Source organism: Typopeltis vanoorti, chromosome 5, assembly GCF_054136105.1.
Source record: "Typopeltis vanoorti isolate ZY-2024b chromosome 5, IOZ_Tvanoo_1.0, whole genome shotgun sequence".
In the NCBI taxonomy this organism is placed as follows: Eukaryota; Metazoa; Arthropoda; class Arachnida; order Uropygi; family Thelyphonidae; genus Typopeltis; species Typopeltis vanoorti.
Window position 1 is genome coordinate 62,298,601 of NC_143553.1, and position 21,022 is coordinate 62,319,622.

The 21,022-nt window shown below is 36.3% G+C and overlaps 1 protein-coding gene across 2 annotated transcripts in view; it reads left to right on the forward strand.

The window, feature by feature from the left end:
* The window catches only part of LOC150106469 (programmed cell death protein 4-like), a 183,392-nt gene that overhangs the window by 107,377 nt on the left and 54,993 nt on the right, over positions 1–21,022 (forward strand). For both annotated transcript variants that reach the window (XM_090393143.1, XM_090393144.1), the window contains exons 6-7: positions 9,985–10,099; positions 19,440–19,547. In XM_090393143.1, the coding sequence (XP_090249269.1) occupies positions 9,985–10,099; positions 19,440–19,547 (223 nt within the window). The remainder of the gene's footprint in view (positions 1–9,984; positions 10,100–19,439; positions 19,548–21,022) is intronic.

Sequence of the window (21,022 nt, forward strand, 5' to 3'; positions counted from 1 at the left end):
TTTGCCAACCCAATATGTTGGGATCTTAGCTTTTTTGGGCACTGTAGTCTGACCATATAGTGGGGTGGTGCTCATGATTCGTCTGCTTTTTTTGTCAGCTGAGAATGCAGATCTTCAGATTGAATGGGGCACAATACCAGCCAGAGTATACAGGTTTCTTAGTGGTGTTGGTTTTAGGCATCCTTTAATTAAGCACAGCTTTCATTCAGTGCTAGGTCAAGTATTTCAGCAGGATCTGGACAATACAGGGCAGACATATTCAGCAGAAGAATAGCAGAGGGCCAAGGTAGAAGATCTCAGTGTGCCAGGGTCTGCACCTCATTTGGAGGAAGTAAGAATGAAGTAGCTTCCTGTTGGCTTCCTTATTGTTAAGGTGGAAGAGGCCAGTCTGGGTTTTCAAGGGGTTTGGTTTTAATTGATTATTGCTATAATATGTGGTTAGACTATTTTAAGGCAAGTTATAGAGTAGTTTCAATGGACTTGAAATTTTTTGATTGAGTAGCTATGGTAAGATCATCAGCATAGATAAAATTTCTAGTTCCTGGAAAGATGGGGAGATCATTGACACAGATGTTGAAAGGTAATGGTGATAACACACTTCCTGGGGAGGCCATTTTTTTTTTTGAGGATGCCAGCAGATCTTCTACCCCTCCCCCACTTTCTCCCATCCACAAAAAAGTGCGTTTTCCAAGAGTGATTGGATTAGGAGGACAAGGCGATAGTCTCTAGTTATTCCGTATATTTTATTTCTGAGTGCGAGATGGTTTATGGTTACGTCTACAAGACTGCTTCTGTGGCTAGTTTTTACTCATAACCATTTTCTATATATTGAGTGGGGGTTGAGAATTTGTAATGTATTGGATTTGCTTGTTCTAAAACTAGCCTGCTCAGCAATAAGATGGGGTTCGATTAGGGGTTGTAGCCTATTCAAAATTAATCATTATAGGGTTAGAGGTTGCTGAGTAATGATATAGGTCTGTAATATTTTGCTTTAGTTGGAGTTTTGCCTGGTTTCAGAAAGGCCACCATTTTAGCATGCCTCCAGATAGTTTGTATCCTTAGGGTTCTGAGGCAAGTGTTGTATAGGTTTATGTGGCCAGTAGAAGGAAGAATGATTATGGGAGGATGATGTTGACCATTGATAATGGGAGAATGATAAACACTGAGGAAAATATAGTAGAAGTGTTTAATGAGTAGTTCATTAAAGTATTCCATCCTTGTGACTGTAATATAATGCAGTTGAGAACAGTAGGAATGGGAGAGGAACCAACGACTGTGAGTGAACAGGAGGTATATAAAGAACTGAGTAAATGTCATGTCAACAACACCATGGAACTTGATGGTATATCACTACATGTCTTGAGGGAATGTTCCAGGGAGTTAACATCTTTAACTTATGATTTTAACATGAGTCTTAGATTATTCCACATTCCAAAGGAGTAGAAAGATGGTAATATTTGTATAAATTGTTCTGCTTCATAAAGGGGGGGAAGGGGTGATAAGACTAAGACGACAATACTATATCTACTATTTGAATTATAGGCCAATCTGCTTGTCTGGAGTGGTGACTAAGGTGTTGGAGAAGCTAGTGAGGACAAGGATTCATAACTGGGTTGACAGCAATAGAATTCTTTTTAATGGACAGCATAGGTTTGCTTGTGTTTTAGTAATCTGCTTACTTATAAGAAGGTCATGAATACATTGGACAAGGGGGATGTATATTAAAATTTTGCAAGTGCTTTCGATTGATTGCCACGTGGCAAACTAGTAGTTAAATTGGAATAGATGGGGTTGGATAGTAGATTAGTGTGTTGGATTGGAGATTTGCTGTCTTATAGGCATCAGGGCTGTGTATGGGGGGGGGGAGGTAGAGAGTGATATTCCAGAACAGAAAAGTCACTAATAGCATGCTCAGGGGTCTGATTTGGAACCATTGTTTTTTAATTTGTATGTAAATGATATTGGAAAGTTCTTCAATGGTGATATACAGTTTGCAGATGATGCAAAGTTGGGGAGCATTATGAGAGGTAGAGCAGATGTTGTAGCTTTGCAAGAGGACCTAAATAGACTGAATGGGCGAGTGTTTTGGGGATGTTGGTTTAATGTTGCAAAGTGTGACATTTTAAAATTTGGAAAGCAAAGATGGGATGCAGAGCATAGGATTAATGTGGATGTTGAAGGAGATGAAAGATCTGGGGATGATGGTAGATAGGGAGTTGAAATTTTGTGGACAGTTTTGCTAAAATTGTGAGGACACCACAGCAGAATATGGGAATGATGCAGAGAACACTGATGTGCAGAAGGAAGGATGTTTTGATTCCTTTTGTATAAGGCTTTGATCAGGCTACATATAGACTAATTACTAAGTTTGTCTCTGGAATGTGGAATATGAGGATGGATTGAGGGAATGCAAATTACAGAGCCTAGTGGATAGAAGCAACAGGGAAGACATGATTGGGACGTATAAGTTGATAAGGGGTAATTACCAGATTAATGTGGATGAGATTTTTTATAGACTATTTGTATAAATTGTATAGAGTGGGTATGAACAAGGGGGATAAGGAGTAGATTTTTTATGCAGATTCTCGTAGACAGGCTTATACGTTGGTTATGCATTATTAAAACACTTAAGGAATAGAACAACGTAGTTAAGGATATAAATTAAATTAAACTTTAATAAATATTTTCCGATATTTCGGCAACGTCACGTGCCATTTTCTAAAGGAACTTACAAAAAAGTTACGTGCATGTAGGCACTACAACACAGAAACTGGGCATGAAGAGATGAAGCTATTGTTCTCCTAACAGTCCTGATGGTGCCCTCTAGCAGGCTAAGTAGGTGTTCTTGGCCGTTGGGCTGAAGGTCTGTAGATGTAGGCCTCCCAAATTTGGGGTGGTCGCATACAACCAAATTTGTTGAGGTTTGGAGAATTTCTTAGGGCTGAGGCTGATTCCATAAAGAGTCTTTCAAATTTGTATTTGCTACGGTGTATCACTGTAGCTTTCTTCCACTGTATTCTGTGGCGTGTATCCAGAGCATGGTCCACAAGCCCAGAATGACTGTATTTGTGAAAACTAATGTAGTCCTTGTGTTCTGAAATTCTGATATTCGCAGTCCTGCCTGTTTGGCCAAAGTAAGACAGTTTACAACTGCAAGGGACCTGGTAAACATCAGGTAGGTCTAGAGGAAGTGGTTGGTCTTTAGTGGAGAGGATAAGGGATGCCAATTTTCTGTAAGGTTTGTAACAGGAGGTCAGGTCATGTTTTTTTAAGATTTTGGTAATCTTTTCCGAGGTGCCTCGGATGTAGGGAATGGTGATGGATTTAGAGTAATCCTTGTTGTGGTGGGGGGGAGGGGATCTGTGGTTTGTAGGTTCTAATATTTTTTGGATTTTTTTGGGGGGGTAGCCATTGGCTGAGAAAGTGTTGAGGATGTGATTTAGTTCAGTGTTTAGGGCCAAGTCGTTTGAACAGATTAGTTTAGCCCTGTTGTATAGTGTTTTCACTACTCCATATTGTTGTGAGGGGGGGGGGGGATTGTTGGTGAATGTATCTGCCTGTATGGGTGGGTTTTCTGTAAACTGAGAAAACCAAGGATCCATTAGGCTGGCGGGTGACTAGTGTGTCTAGGAAAGGGAGGCTGTTGATTTCCTCTTTTTCCAGAGTGAATTTGATTCTGAGGTGTTGGTTGTTTAAGTGTGTTAAGAAGGAGAGAAGTGTTTCAGAGCCATGTGGCCAAATAGCGAACACATCATCAACGTAGCGAAGCCATATGGTTGGTTTTTGTGGGGCAGAGGCTAAGGCTTTTCTTCAAAGGTCTCCATAAAGAAAATGGCAACGTGACGTTGCCGAAATATCGGAAAATATTTATTAAAGTTTAATTTAATTTATATCCTTAACTACGTTGTTCTATTCCTTAAGTGTTTTAATAATTTTTATGCAGAGTGGTGGGTGATTGAAATGCATTGTCCGAGAGTGTGAGTTCGAGGAAGTGAATGCATTTAAGTTGAGGTATGATAAACTGTGCATGTGAGAGTGGGACCTTCTATGATGAGTCTCTTGACTCCATGGAGGTCTGTTGATAATAAAAAGAATTTTCTTATGTTTCTCTTGCCTGACATTTGTTTTGAACTATTGGTTCTCATTGGAGACCAGGAAGAAATTCTCTGAAAACTGTTTGAAAGTAATAGTTTTTCATTAGTGTGAAGTATCATTGTGTAAATTTATAATTATTGAAATAAAAGATCCTAAATGGTGTTATTGAAAATTATTAAAGGATAATTATTCATTATTATTTTACTGAGTATAATGACATACCACTTATTTATGAAGTTTAAAGAATGATTGAAAGCACTTCAAGAATGGCATAGTGAAGCTTGGTAAGTATATGAGGGTTGTTTGAAAAGTTTAGTAAATTTCCAATAGACGGCGACACAATTCATTTATTCATACCATTGTGAGCACACATCTTTTTCATGACCCCTGGTAAAATTTTAGCTAGATGTGACACGTAGTTCTCGTTTGGCAAACATTTAAAACGATCATGTTCGCATTTTTCTTAAAAATGGAGAAAAACTAGTTTTATGCGGTGATAAAACTTTTTTATTTAAAGAAGTGGATGGCCACGCAGATCAAAGCCAAGTTGGATGCCGTTAATGGGGACTCTGCACCATTATTAGAGACTATTTATTTTTGGATAAACGAGTTTAAACATGCTTGTAAGTCCATTGAAGATGAAGCACGCTCCGGACGCCCGACTGAGGTCACTATGAAGGAAATGATTGACAAAATCCATGGTATCGTTATGGAAGACCACTGAATGAAGGTGCATGAGATTGCTGAGATTGTAGGCATCTCAACTGAATGGGTGTATAATATTCTGCACGAAAAATTGCACATGAAAAAGCTGTATGCATGATGGGTGCCGCGATTGACTGTCGATCAAAAACGCATGGGAAAAGACACGAGTAGTCCTCATTATACAACTTTGGACACCACCACCACTACAGCTACTCACCTCCAGTTCCCTTCACACATTGGCTTAGCACCCTTGAGGTTTGGTGATGTTTAATTGCAATTTGCAAGATGTTTTGCATCGATTCGTGACTGTAGATGAAATTTGGATCCACCACTACACAGTGCCTGGTGAAAGAGCACCGAAAAAAAGCAAAGACCATTTTGTCAGCTAGGAAGGTGATGGCCACCGTTTTTTGGGATTTTCAAGGAATTTATTTATTTAGTGTTTGGCTAAGAAGAAGAAGAATACATGCATATGCCACCACACACAAAAAAAGCCACGTACAAGACAATAGTGTGAAGTGACACTGTAGTCATACATGTATATAAAAATATACAAATAAGCATAAAAATTAAAATTGAATGTCGAAGTTCAACAGCATCTGTAGAAACTGTTATAAAGTCGGTTACTGGTCCCATGTAGGCTCTGTGAGGACAGTCAAATGTCATATGTTGTATAGTTTGGTTATCCTCACCACAGTCACAAAATGAGTTTGGTGTGAACCCTGATGGAGGGCTATTTGGGTTAAAGACAGTCTGCCAGATTTTTGGGGCTTTGGCAGTCCATTCCATGTGCCATGCTGTTGTCGCATCATAGCCCTCAGTAATAAGTCGTTGTGCTGTTATAAAAGGCAGGTGTTTTGGCTTTAGCCTCTATGATGTAAAGCTGTCAGTATCAGAGTGTATAGGAAGCAGTGGGTTCTGGCAAATTTTGTTATATTCGTGAATAAGGTTGTTTTGGCATCGTAGTTGTGGCAGTTGTATGTGGCTCAGAACTAGTAGCCTTACCAGTTCTGATTCAACAGAGTATCAATTAATTTAACGTGTACACACTGTTCAGCCAGACAGCTGAGCAGTATTCAGCAGTTGAGTAAACGAGGCCCAGAGCAGATGTCCTTAATGTGGGAGCACATGTTCCCCAGGTTGTGCTGGCAAGTTTATTCAATATATTATTTCTAGTTCTGAGTTTGGCAGCAATATCAGAGAGATGTCTATTAAAGGAGAGGGTTCTGTCCAGGGTTATGCCCAGATACTTTGGATTAAAATTATGCGGTAGTATGTTCCCATTTAGTGGCACTCTCAAGATGTCTTTCTTGTGCCATGCTGTTGTTCAAATGGAAACAGCACGTTTCAGTCTTAGCTGTTAGTATGTGCTCTATAGTACAGAAGTTCTGGTGTTGGAATGCTGATGCATAAATTATTATATGCAAATTTTCTAGACTTGTCCTTTGAAGATCAGAAATATACAAATTTGAATAGAAAAGGGGCCAGAACTGACTTGTGTATCAGTTCACAAATCTTTGGTAGTTATAAGGTTGTAGTGGAATCCTGCACACATTTTTATCTAGATCTGATGAAAAGCTGTTTCAATTTTCCAACTTGTCACTGGTATAATTTCAGTAGTTGGGATTTGAGGGCCCACCTCAATTAAAACAGGGTGGTGCTGACTGTGTGGGAATCTTCCTAAAACCACGATGGCTGGTCGGCACTGGGAGGCCCCTTTGAAGGGTTGTAACAAAACATAAGTCAGGATTGGTGTCACTATTCCATCTAGCCAAGTTAAAAGTCCTTGGGATCGAAAATCAGCTGTATGTTGTTTGCTTTTGCCCACTCGGATAGCTTGACACCATTTGGATCAGTTTCTCTATTATCAGGATGCAGTAAGGCTGGCAAAACTTCATCAGGCCAACTTGTAGATAGTGGCTTGTAGACATTAATTATTTTTAAGTCGTTAACTTCTATAATAATGGTAGAATGGTAGATCGCTGGCAGAAATAAATGGACCTTGGTAAGTGAGTTTTGGGCATAGGTGGCTACCCCATACATCTGATGGTATGTTGCTCCCATAAGATTGAAACCTAGAATGGAGCCTCTTTCTCGTAGTTGTGGTTCATTGCTTATATGGGTTTCTTGTATGATGGCAATGTCAATTTTGTTGTCATGAAGTCTAGTAAGACATTCACTCTTAGCCCTGCTGATACTTCTATATTCAGCTGGCAGACTCTGAGCAGTTGTCCAAGGAACTGAGTCTTTGGGCACTTCTGGTTGACAGGATGAGTCCTATTTTCTGTCATTGTAACCTGATAAATTGTTTGCATATGGAATTATCATGATAGACTATTTGGAAAAGGTAAGACAACAACAGGAATATTATGCATCATTGTTGGACCATTTAAAAGAAGAACTGAAGGAAAAAAAAAAACAACCAAGATTGGCGCACAAAAAAACGTTTCTTCAAACGAGGATGTCATCAAGGCTGTCAATGACTATTTTGCACAATTTGACAAATCCTACTTTTTAGATGGGATAAAAAAAATGGAAACTTGCTAGACCAAATCTGTAGAGCTCGATGGAGACTAAGTTGAGAAATAAAGGTGATTTTTTTTTTTCCAAAAAAAAAAAAATGTGTTTAACTTATTGTTTTACCAAACTTTTCAAACAACCCTCATTCATCACATTGGAAACATAGTTTAACAGGCAAATACCATTTGCCTCTTGGTAGAAAGTAATTATATTTATTATCCTTCTTTTTGATTACTTGCAAAAAGCTTTTGTGCTCTTTTTTGTTTAACAGTAGGTTTTACATTTTTCTCTCTTCCATCCTGGAAAGGAGTAATTTGGAGAGGGTGGGTGGGGGTACTTCAGATTGGTGTTAATAGAAAGGAAAAAAAAAAATTAAAAGTTTTTAAATATTTTAGGTGATTATCGCAATCAAGGCTTACTCATTTATTTTTACTGCTTGGGAGCAAAGGGGAAATGATTAATTGTAGTGAAATATTTAATCATTTTGTTACTTATTTTCTTAGTTTGTCTTGTCTAATTTATTTACAGTTTTTTAAATAAATTGTCAAGGAAAAGTTGTTGAAAATATTAATTACCATATATGTCAGCATGTAGGACGACTGGCGTATAAGACTAGGCCTAAATTTTAGGCTATTTTTAGGTTTTAAGCTTACATCGGTTGTATAAGATGACCCCCTCCCCCCCCCCAATTTCTTCTTTCTTGTATTAATGCAACGGTAGGTATTATTGTTATATCCGTTATTTTTTTGCATAGCATAGATTTCTTATTTATGCGAATTACATTACTAAATTAAAATTACTAATTAAAAGTGATTAGCTCTAATTTTAATTATTGACTTTGCAATTTCTAAGTACAGGTCATGAAAAAAACAAGGTTTACGGTTGTGTTGTCATGTTTGGCTGATGGAGCCAAGTTAAAACCAATGATCATCTTCAAATGTAAAACTAAACCTAAGAAAAAATTTCCTTCAGGTGTTTTTGTATATTTTCATGAAAAAGGATGGATGGAAATGGTGTGAAATTACGGATAAATGTGGAACACACGACCAGGCGGTATAATGAAGAAACGCAGTTTATTAGTATGGGATATGACTAAGTCTTCTAGAAAAAATAACACAAAAATTGCTGTTATACCAGGTGGTTTAACTTCTATATTGCAACAACTAGATGTCTGCTTGAACAAACCATTTAAAGATTACATGCGAGAAGAGTGGAATAATTGGAGGATGAGTGGTGAAAAATCATTTACAAACGGTGGATCTATGTGTGCTGCATCACTTGATATGTTGTGCAATTTTGTGATCAAAGCATGGAATAAAGTAAAAGTAGATACTGTAATAAAATCATTTAAAAAGTGTGTGTCTCTTATCTTATGGATGGTACAGAAGATTATCTGTTGTGGGACACTGATGATGATGAAAACAAAATTGGAGGATGAGTGGTGAAAAATCATTTACAAACGGTGGATCTATGTGTGCTGCATCACTTGATATGTTGTGCAATTTTGTGATCAAAGCATGGAATAAAGTAAAAGTAGATACTGTAATAAAATCATTTAAAAAGTGTGTGTCTCTTATCTTATGGATGGTACAGAAGATTATCTGTTGTGGGACACTGATGATGATGAAAACAAAATCAGTTCACTGGATTTGAACTGGGATCCATATGACGATCATTTAAACAATGAATCTGAAGATCTATTTTCAGTAGATGAAGAAAATTAATATGAAAATTGAGATTAAATAATTATTTGTTTTTTAAGACTTACATCTATTGTCATATTTTAAATAAATTTATGTAACAAAAAATTAATCTAATTTGTTTATAAACACTGCCTATTTTCTTATATAATGACGTATTGTAACTACCTAAATGTTCATCCAAGAAATTAAGCTTCCCTTTTTTATACTTGCTGTACAAGATGACCCATGATTTCAAGGGGGTTTTCTGTAGTATTTGAGAGTCGTCTTATATGCTGACATATACGGTATATGGTGTAAATACAGCATAGTTTGTCATAAATCGGAATTCAGGAGTGTACTTTTGATCACATATAAAGCAATGTTGTGCACTGTTGCTGGGCTATTATTCATCTGTTTGGATTGTAATTTGCAGATGACATTAATTTAAATGATGTTTGCATTATTTTTTAGTCTCTTAAATAAATCTCATTATAAACCTCTAAAATTCTAAATTAAATAATGATAAAGAAATTTGGTAGACAAAAACTTTGAAAATAACTGCATTTTCATGGAGGGAGTGAACCTGTAGAACAAATGTTTGTTTTTAGGTATAATTGTTAGTATACCTAACAATTATACCAATTCTATTTATAATAGAAATTACAAATAGAATTAGATAGCAGAGTAAGCTCATAGCTAGTACAGAAGGTAACCACTTGGAATATTTTGTGGAATAAACGAGAAATTAGTTGAAACTAACAAGCTATCAACTTGCAAAACAGGGTTCATTCACACTCGGAAAATTTTTTCCTTCCTGATTTAAATATGAAATGAATGTCATGATGGTTATGTTGTTATCTAAATATTTTATTAATATCCAATCCAAGGAATGGTAAACTTTATCTATTAGTTATGAAATTGTTTCTTTTGCTTTGAAATGTTATAATAAGACACTTTTGAAACTAACCTTCTTCTCTTTCAGATCGTCACTTGGGCATGCTGATACACTTCTAAATATGACTCATGGAATGGTTCGCTTGGACAATGTCTGGGGTGTGGGTGGAGGAATGAGACCTGTGAAATATCTTGTGAAAAAAGTGTGTAATTAGTTTTGATTTGGGTTATTATGAATAAGTTGTAGTTGTCAGTATATATAAAAGGATTTCCAAGCTCGTTTTAAGTAGGTTGACATCATCATCCTACTTTTTTTTATTATGGTCTATGTGATGCTAATTGTTATAGCTACTAGTTGCATTTTTACGTACACAAAAAAAAAAAAACTTGCTGCCTTAATTTTATATTAAAGAATATAATATACGCCTTCACTATATTAGTTTTTCTCATTGTTTGGAGTGTCTCTGATTTGTGATCTTTTTTTGTTTGAAAGTTGCATTTTGACAGAGTGGCATAAAATTGTACTTATAAGTAAAATATCTTTATTGAAACACTCACCAAAAGTAGTTGCTGTTGTTAAATTACCCTAAATTTGTGTTCCATTCATGTGGCCTCTTTAATTAATACCACTGATTCCTTTGGTTGGAAAGATTGAGTTTGAATCCCATTGGATGATGTCATTGATCTCAATACAACTCAATACAAAGTGAACTATGTTGTTTATTTCTTAACGGTATATATTAGAACACAGAAATAAGTAAATAATTAATTTATTAACTTATTGCTGATATTTCGCTGGTGATATAACTAGCATCTTCAGAGCACAAAACACAGTTTGTCACAATACACGAGAGACTATAACGACATGGTGTAATCAACAGACTAGTTGAACAAAATTGTAGCAGCAACACAAAGACTAGAGTCTTGATTTTGGTGCTCTCTATCTGAAAAAAAAAAAAATGCAGCTATCACATAAGACTAGAGTCCTAAACAGAGAAAAAACTGGTACTAGTCTTTTCTTAAGATTTATTTATATTTATACAGCCATATTTGTTGAGATTTGGAATGTGTTTCAGGGCTTTTGTTGCCTCTAAGAACAATCTCTCTGACTTGTAAGAGCTTCTGTGCAGTACTTTTGTGTTCTTCCAGTTGATCCTGTGTGCAGGGGTATCCAGAGCATGGTCTGCTAGGCCCGACTTGCCATAGTGATAGTGCCAGACATATCTTTTGTGTTCGCTGATGCAGATGTTCACAGTTCTTCCTGTTTGACTGTAGTAGGCTTGATTACATGAGCAGGGTACTTCGTAGACTCCTAGATGTGATAGAGGGGGAATGCTGTCCTTGGGTGAGCAGATAAGGGTTGCTAATTTGCCACACGGTCTGAATGTGGTGAGTAGTTCATAAATCCTAGGTGTTTTAACATGGAAGGACTTGAGTTTGTTTACTGTGGCTTTGGGCCAGGAAGTGACTTTTTTCAATAATTTACATGCCTTTATTCTTTTGTGTGTTGGTGATATTGCGATCTATAATTTTGTATGTTAATTGATCTTGTAACAGTGTGCATTTTGTTTTCATATTCTGTTGTGTCCATCACCACAGTTGCATTTCCTTTGTCTGCTTTTGTTATGATAATCTGGCTATTATTCTATAGTCTTTTACAGCAATGATTTCCTTATGCGGGATATGTGGACAGTATAAATAGTCCCACATACAAACTGGCTAGACATTTAGCTAAGCTACTAGCCACTCTCACAAACAATTCTCCCTCCTATGTCAAAAATTCAGCCCACCTAAAAAGCATCTTACAACACCATACCCTAAAAAGCTCAGACTTAATAGTAAGCTTTGATATCACCTCACCATTCACAAATGTACCACTAATAGAAACCCTCAATCTACTGAAGTCACTCTTCCCCCCCTGATATATTCCAACTATTCAAATTCACAATACATGCAGGATATTTCACATGGAAAGTAAAAATATACAAACAAATAGATGGGACAGCCATAGGCTCCCCCCCACCCCAGCCAACTTTTACATAGAACACCTGGAAAAACTAGCAATCAATACAGCCACTCTCAAACCAACACTTTGGCTATGTTATGTTGAAGATGTGCTTGCTATTTGGCCATATGACCTAGAGATATTGGAAACATTCTTAGCACATTTAAATAGCTAGCATCCAAAAATCCACTTTACAATGGAAGCTAATAACTGTCTGCCCTTCCTGGATACACTTATCACACGTCTTCCAGATGGCTCCTTATCATTTTCAGTTTTTAGAAAACCCACACATACAGGGAGATATTTACACAAACAATCACACCATCACCCTTTTCAACAATATGGCATTTTAAAAACGCTAACCCACAGAGCGAGAGCAATCTGCCAGTTCAGTAGCAAGAGCAATGACAATGCTCTTGCTGCTGAACTGGCTCACTTACGCCACACCTTCTTGGCCAATGGCTATAATCCCCATAAGATAAACAAAATACTAAACGCTCCTAAGAAACCCCTCCCACTATCCACCCCAGAGAACTACAACAAAACAGTCACCATCCCATACATTAAAGGCACATCCAAAAAGATTGCAAGAATTCTTAATAAACATGAACTACGCACCACATGCAGACCGTGTGGCAAATTTGCAACCCTTATCCGCTCGCCAAAGGACAGCATTCCCCCTCTATCACATCTAGGAGTCTACAAAGTACTCTGCTCTTGTAATCAAGCCTACTGTGGTCAAACAGGAAGAACTGTGAACATCCGCATCAGCGAACACAAAAGATGCGTCTGGCATTATCATATGGCAAGTCGGGCCTAGCAGACCATGCTCTGGATACCCCTGCACACAGGATCGACTGGAAGAACACAAAAGTACTACACAGAAGATCTTATAAGTCGGAGAGATTGTTCTTAGAGGCAACAGAAGCCCTGAAACACACTCCAAATCTGAACAAATATGGTTGTATAAATTTGCCTAAAATCTGGGAGACAGTCATCTTAAGAAAAAACTAGTACCGGTTTTTTCTGTTTAGGACTCTAGTCTTATGTGATAGCTGCAATTTTTTTTTTTTTTTCCAGATAGAGGGTGCCAAAATCAGGACTCTAGTCTTTGTGTTGCTGCTACACTTTTGTTTAACTAGTCCATTGATTACACCGTGTTGTTATTGTCTTGCGTATTGTGACAAACTGTGTTTTGTGCTCTGAAGATGCTAGTTATATCACCAGCGAAATATCAGCAATAAATTAATAAATTAATTATTTACTTATTTCTCTGTGTTCTAATATATGCCGTTAAGAAATAAACAACATGTACGACGAACACATAAGTCTGTCCACTCGTACAAAGTGAACTAGCTATCCTCATATGAAGACAGGTTTCTTACTTTTCCTGAAAACTCAGGTTTTTCATCCTGCTAAACCAGCATGCTTGTCAGAAAGCACTTGCACTTAAAGCATATTGGCTTGGAATTGCCTTAATTGCTTTGGCTATAATTCGACTAAAACCAAATTTCATGTAGAAATGAAGTTGTTGTTTTTTTTTCTTGTCAACAACTTTATTAAGGTATTTAGATCTAATGCAGCCATTGTTAGGTTTCTCCATATGTCTGTCATATCATATTGGCAAGAAACCTGCAGTAGGTTTTTTGGCAAAGAATTATTCTTGCTGTTGCATGTTGACTGACAGGCACTCAACTCATAATGTGAATTATTTTTATATATGGCGAAATTGTGGCAATTCTGAAATATCTGTTTCATTAAGCATGGTGCATAAACACTATATAAAAGGAATTGAATAAACATTTATACAAATCTGCAATGATCATGTTGCAATACTTTGAACATTAGCTTATATGTTGGATCCAACTTATGTTTTCTTCACTGGTGATACTAGGATAGATTTATCATGGTCTTCGGAGCCTATTGATGGCTGTAGTAACTCATAATGGTCAAATGTAGCCTTGAAAACATATTTGAAGACACTTTTTTCTTATGATGTGCATCCTATTTTGACAAAGATTTTGTTATTTAATCCTGTCAGACACATGACATATCCTGGAGATGCATCTAACAGTTACTTGCTTCGTTTTCCAATATTATACAGTGATATACTATATATTATTAGAAGGATAATTTGTGTCCATTTCATCTTTATAGATATAAGCTTGAATAATTTGCAAAGAAAGATGCATTTGAAATAAAATTATTCTAACCTTGATATTTCAGTCCCTCTGAGTTCAAGAGTAAATATTTACAGTAACTGTTGCTTGTGCAGGAATGTCATCATTTTCTTAATGTGGTTCTCTTATATCCATTCATAAAAATGTAAATTATGTATGAGACTGGAATGTAACTAGAAGATAATTTAAACCTGAAGCAGCTTGAAAGAGCCCTATGTGTGGTCTCTAGAGCAGGGGTCCCAGGAAGTTGTCACTTTTTCTGTTAATGCAAATCCTGTCTTGGTGACAGGGAGGGGATTATTTGCTGAAAGTTTCACTGTTTTTTCCCTAGCAAAGCCTGGAGCTTTCAGGCTTTCTTAGCAAGGTCTGAAAGCTTGTTATTGGGAATATCATACTGTTATGGAGACTTAGCACTGTTTTTGAGATTACCGTATTATGAAAACTTATAGAGCTGTTTCTATAAGTTTTAGAAGAGATAAGGTCCTAGCGATGTTTTTGTGCTTGGTTAAGTGGGGAGCTTTCTTAGCACTGGACTACTAGTATTTATTCTTAATCAGTCTTAGTCTTATTGGATGGATGTGTAGCATTCAGAACTACAGTAGTAAACAAATTAATCTTAACACTCAGTTTAAAGAAAAATTAATTTCACAAGACAAGAAAATGAGTCCAAAAATTAAACTCCAACTTTACTAATAATTTATGCGCTCCTCTGTTCCTAAAAAAAAAAATTCATTAATTCACTTAGGCATGGACTCTACCAATGGAACACATTTTTTTCTTATTTCTGCATCTCAAAACCTTACTTTTATAATGGATTGTATTAAGTTATACTTTGTATCACAATTTAATTTTTCAAGTCTCTTTTTTACTATGGCCCACAAATTGGAAGTTGTGATTTTTGAGGATCTCTTTCATTTTTTTTAGTGTGGCATGAAGCGAGATTGTGTTGGAAGATGAGTTCTTTGTCTTTCTGGATCTGTAGGACCACGCTTTTCTCCATTTTTATGTATTGATCACTTTCCATCATACTGTCAACAGGCACATGTAATCCTGGACAGTCATATGTAAAACTACCCCAGAACACCGTTTTATCTGGGTGTTGACGAGCTTGTTAAAGGTGGGAGGAATGAGTCTTCTCAGCTGCTGATTTGCAAACATAGCATACTCTCTTTCTACTTGGACAAAGAAATGGCTCTCATTTGGGAATACTACCTTCTTCTCAACAGTCCAATTGTTGTACAATTTTGTCCACTTGAGCCTCTTTTCTGTTTAGTGCTAGACAACTAGCACTCACACATACTATTCATTGTGGTATAAAACAATTTTTTATCTTTCTTGCATACCTTAATTGCACATTCCCTATCTGATCATGTAAGTTTCTGCATTTAAAAAGCTCACTTTTACTCCTTAACTCCTTATTTAAAAAAATAAATAAACAAGGAAAAAATAAACCTTACTAAATCCAAATCCTAGCCATAATGTCCAACAATCATTTCGAAACAGCATATCCATTCATTGCTACAAAATAGTATGATTTATGGGGTTGTTTTGGGGTGGTAGCAAGAATTTCAACATTGAAATCTGCACATTTAAACCCTTTCAAATTTCTGATCCACTTAGCTCTTGAAAAAACTCGGTTCCTTCATTAGAACACTTAGTGATATACAATCACTTACACATGCTAAATTCTTAGAGGAGCAGAATGAACACAGACAAGCACCATGGCATTTTTACATAGGGGAAAAACAAAGTGGGGGGAGTGAACTCGAGACTAAATATGCAACTTCATGTCACTGTAGTCTTAAAATAAGCAAGGGGGGGGGGTAGGGATCCACACTAAATTATGATATTCATTTTCCAAGTAAAGGCATTCGCAAACATCCACATCACAGTGTGACTCAAAACCATAGCTTGCTGGATGGAGAGTAATAAGAACAAACCATAGGTCTCCATAATAATACAATAGTCTTAAAAATTGGATTGTACGTCTCCATAATAATATAGCAGGTTGAAAACCTTAAAATCCTTTTTATTAGAAGGATTTTAAGACTTTCCTGACTAGAATTTTACATTAAGCAAATTTCTACTCTTAGTTTATCTGTAAAGTTTTCATATGACAAATCTGGAATGAGATAAGCACAAAATTATATAAATTGTAAACTTGTGTTGTTCACAAACAGTAAACAACACAAGTTTTGTTCTAATTACATGGTATATCACATGAAATGAACATAAAATTTTAAGAGGCAGACATTTGAAGATTAGCACAGCAATGACAACTTGTTTTGCATGTTTAACTGACCATAGCTAGGAAGCACTCAGATTAATGCAGAGGTTTATATTCAAGTATACATAGTCTAATAACATTCCCCTAGACTCCCAGATTTTCCTCTATTTTTGTCATAAGCAGAATTTTCCAAATCATTCCATAGAGCTTCATGTCCTTCTGTTAAGCATCATGTTGTGGGTGGAAAAAAAAAAATCACATTTGATGTCAGTAGATATCATATGGTCACTCCTGTACCTTACCAGGTTTGGGGAGTGAAGGCTTCTGCTAGAATAAGTGGTAGGGTTGCAGATTATCTTTCCACACAGAGTTAGTAGGACAATTACAGACATCCATGCCCATGGCAGGACTTGAATTAGCAGCCTCTTGGCTGGAGAGTGGACACGCTAATCACTTGATCAACCAGGCCGGCTCATATGGGTGAGCTGAAGATAATAAGATAGATCTGTGACTCTGTCTCTGGTATTCTCTCTGTCCATAGTATGCTATCTTGCAGTTAGTTACACCACAGGCTATAAACTCCTACATATTTCAGAGGATTGGTTCTGTTTTAAAAGATTAAAGTAGCAATTGTCTGATGAGAGAGAGAAATACTTTTAATTTTATACTCAAGAATTTGGGCTAGTTTCTCTGAAATGAAACCAGCATGGGGAAGAAAAATAACATTTCTCATCAAGAATGTATAATTTGTTGGCAGGCAAGCAGGAGTGGAGGATTGTTTATTTTAGCCATTTTGTAGGGAGATTTGTTAGAAATTGAAGTTCTTTGTCATTATTAATAAGATGGCGAGCTTTTTTTGTAATTTATTTTTATTTAATATTGATCTCATACATGAAAGGTAGAAAGATCTATAGGCACATTAGTGCCATGTGGGGTGCAGGTGAACACTGGGATAGAAGTTAATTGATGTTTTATTTGAAGAGCTGCAGGTTGTAGTTGTTTGGGAATACTTCATGAGGAAGGCTGTTCCAGAGGACAGAGTAGACAGAATGAAAGATGAAGACAAGAAATAGTTTAAGTGTATTTGGGGTAAAGGAATGCTAGGCAGCTGCTGCTCTTGTATTAACAGGATAAAGTTGATCATGCTGGCATAAGATTATTGGCCAGAGGTTTGCTGTATTCATGGAGTCACTTTCAGGTGGGCAGAGGATGCTTCTTGCAGAGCTAAGGAAGTTGCACGTTAAATTTTTGTTTTAAAATATTCACTGTTGGGCAGAGTTCAGTAGCTAATAGCATCTTTTTCTGCTGTAGATGACATATGTTTTGGACTTGTTCATGGCGGTGTTATTGGAAGCTGACTGAGGTTTCATCATACATGTGCTGCTCTGCTTCTAAAGAACTAGTTTTGTTTGTTATAAATCCTGTCTGCTTGTGTTATTGAATAAGAAAATTATTATTATTATGTGATGCCTCCAGGGAGTCCAAAGACTCATTGAGGGAGGGCACCTGCTCTACAACTGTCTCCATAACTCAAATCCTCCAACTACAACTAACCACAACTACACCAATGCCATCTGCTGCCCATCACTACCACAGGCAATCCCAAACATCCATGCCCATGGGTGGGATTCGAACCTGCAGCTTTTTGACTGGAGAGCAGATACACTAACCACTCGGCCAACCTGGCTGGAAACCATAAGATTATTCTACCATAAGATTGCATGTCGGAGATTTAAACAGCAGAGTAGAAAATATATTTTACCAGGCATATAGGAACATTTTGGGAAAATTTGGAGAAAAGGGCAAAGCTAAAATTAACAGTATCTGCTAGATTTTTACTCACTGGGATATGGACAAGTCATTACTGACACCACATTCTGACATAAAGATGTACACAAGGTCACATGGGGAGAAGATAGAAGAAATAAGAAAAGCCTCATTGATTGTCATTGTTGATTGCGATGTCTTCATGCTGGTTTAGGATATGGATAGGTAGGCTTCAAGCTATGAGGACAATATGTTATGTCTGTGACTTTCATATATTCTTATGGTTGTTTGTCTGTTTTGCCAGCTGAAAAATGATAGGTTTTGGGATGAAATGCCCTATATTCCAAAAGAGATTTAACTACCACACCTTCAGTTGAAAAGCCCATATAAAGATGTTTCTTGTTTTCCACAGGATTTGAACCATGGTTTTCCAACCAAAGAGCATCATTGATACTCGCTGAGCTATAGAAACTCATAGAGAGCTGAGATTAACATATCTGATTTTTGATATCATATCCTCTTTTTTCCATCTATCAACTATTGTTTATGGTCCATTGACCTTTGAACTATACTCATCAAGCATTTCATAGACCTCTTACAATTTTGGTCATTCACCTCTGGATCCTCTCCACCTTTGTCATCATTCCCAAGGAATCCAGTACTAGATCTGTGTGCAATAGTCCAGATGCGACACTATAAAAAGGAATACTTCATGAGGAAGGCTGTTCCAGAGGACCGAGGTGACTTGCAAGGAAACTTCTGTTTCCTTGCATGTCAGTATGTTCATCACATGCAAATTCCTGGGCTCAGTTTCCTGCAGACTATTTCTATCAATGTAGCACGTCACTTATGATCTCATTGTTCCAAAGTGCTTCACCTCGCACCTTTTTGCATTAAAATGACGGCTGTTATCCTTTGTCCATACTGCTAGTCTATTTAATTCATCCTGTGTGATCTGTATACCACGTTCATTAATTGTCACTCTTTTTTAAAGTCTGTTGTGGTCTTAACTAGGAAAACTAAATATGAATTCATTGAAAAAAATAAAATAAAATAAATATAATTAATTTATCTTAACCGGTATTTACATGTGACTTCAACCCTTTGATACGAAAATCTGTGTGTTTATAAATTATTGACATTTCTCAATTGAATATAATTTCTTATTTGGCAGAATTCTACTTGAAAAGTAGACTACAAAAATAAGGTAGCACATAAAGTAAACTTAGCCAAAGTGATTAAGCAGTAGCTTTTTTTTTGTAATTTTTCATTATGAAATAATTTGTTTCTAGTTAATACATACAAATTATATATTATACATGCAGCTGTAAATAGTGGTTAAATGTCAATTTTCATGTTTATAGATTCAGCTCTTATTGAAAGAGTACTTATCATCAGGTGATGTTACGGAGGCTACTCGTTGCCTTCAAGAACTAGAGGTGCCTCATTTTCATCATGAATTAGTTTATGAGGTAAAATTCCTTTAGATACTGATTAATGTCTTCTTACTGAGAATTTTTGTTTGTTTGTGAATGTTTAATTCATTATTGGGATATGGTTCATTCTTATTAGAACAAATGGCATTGTAATAAAAGAAAAAAAAATCCTGACCATGGTCCAGTAGGTGCACTGCTATTCTTAAAAAAAAAAAAAAAAAAAAAAAGAAAAAAAAAAGAGGTTGCTGTAATAAAATATCCTGTCATCCTGTGGTCCCTCTTGTAAGTTTGTGATAGTGAGTTTGCTGTAAAATTTCTCAGTTGAAGATTTTAAGTTAAATGAACAAACTTAATTAACTATTAACTTTTGTGCTCTTTAAACTGTTATACATATCTTCTGTATATTTGTCATGAAATAATATATATGTGATAGATTTGAAATTATAATAAGTGAAATAATAAAAGCTTCAATAAGTTCATGATAGGTACGTTTAGTAAATATTATAAAGAAAAGATGCTATACAAAAAAGTTGTTTTATATAAAATGCACCTATCTGGTGTGGTGATTGAAAGGAGGCAGTTAAAACATTTTGAATTTCCAGCTGATGTTATCCAAAGTTATGTGGGATTGATTAGTGCAGTCAAAAGGGGGTTGGGCAACATGCTTTGGAAAAGCAGAGAGCAAGACAAAGTGGAAACAGTTCCAAATAAGAGAAAAAAAAGTGTCTTAGGTTCTTTTGACTTGCATTTGCCATTTAACCTAAAGGGGGGGGCAGTTGCAAATGGGATTTTCAGCAGCTAACATGAATTAAGATTGTTATATTATGGCTTTGTTGCTGTTGAAATAAATCCCTGTGTAAGCCTTTAGACAAATTAATTATGCAGATTCATTCTTATTTGCAATTTGTTATGCACTATTTATTAGAGAACTCGGAGGTATAGTGAAAACGTCAAATTCCTGATACATACCCTCAAGGGGCAGAGACGATACTACATGAAGAGTTTGCATTATTATTACTACTAATGTCCTATCGATACTTTTTCCACTAAATTAGCCTGTTATCTGCCAGGAATCTAACATTGTGAGAGCTTTATATTTCAGTCTTCTAAGGCACTTTTAACTGCATTGATCCACTTTTTTTTTTTTAAATCTGACCCATACGTGAAAGGTCATAAAGTCCTACCTTTCATATTAGTTTGTGTGTGTGTGTGTGTGTGTGTGTGTGTGTGTGTGTGTGTGTGTGTGTGTGTGTGTGTGTCAAGAGGGTAAAGAAGGAATATTTTCACTTTTTTAACAGCTGAATGTGAAGTGAGAGAATCTGTTACATAGAGCAGAAGTAGATGGAATGAGAGAGGAGGTTGAGTAATTGTTTCAGCAAGTTTCAATTTCAAGTGCACTTTTTGATATGATTTTGAAGGAAAGTGGAAGAATGATATTGGCATTTTCAATGGAGTACTCTCTGTGAAGGTATCTGTAGAGCAAGCATAAGATGGCAACTAAATATCTGTGA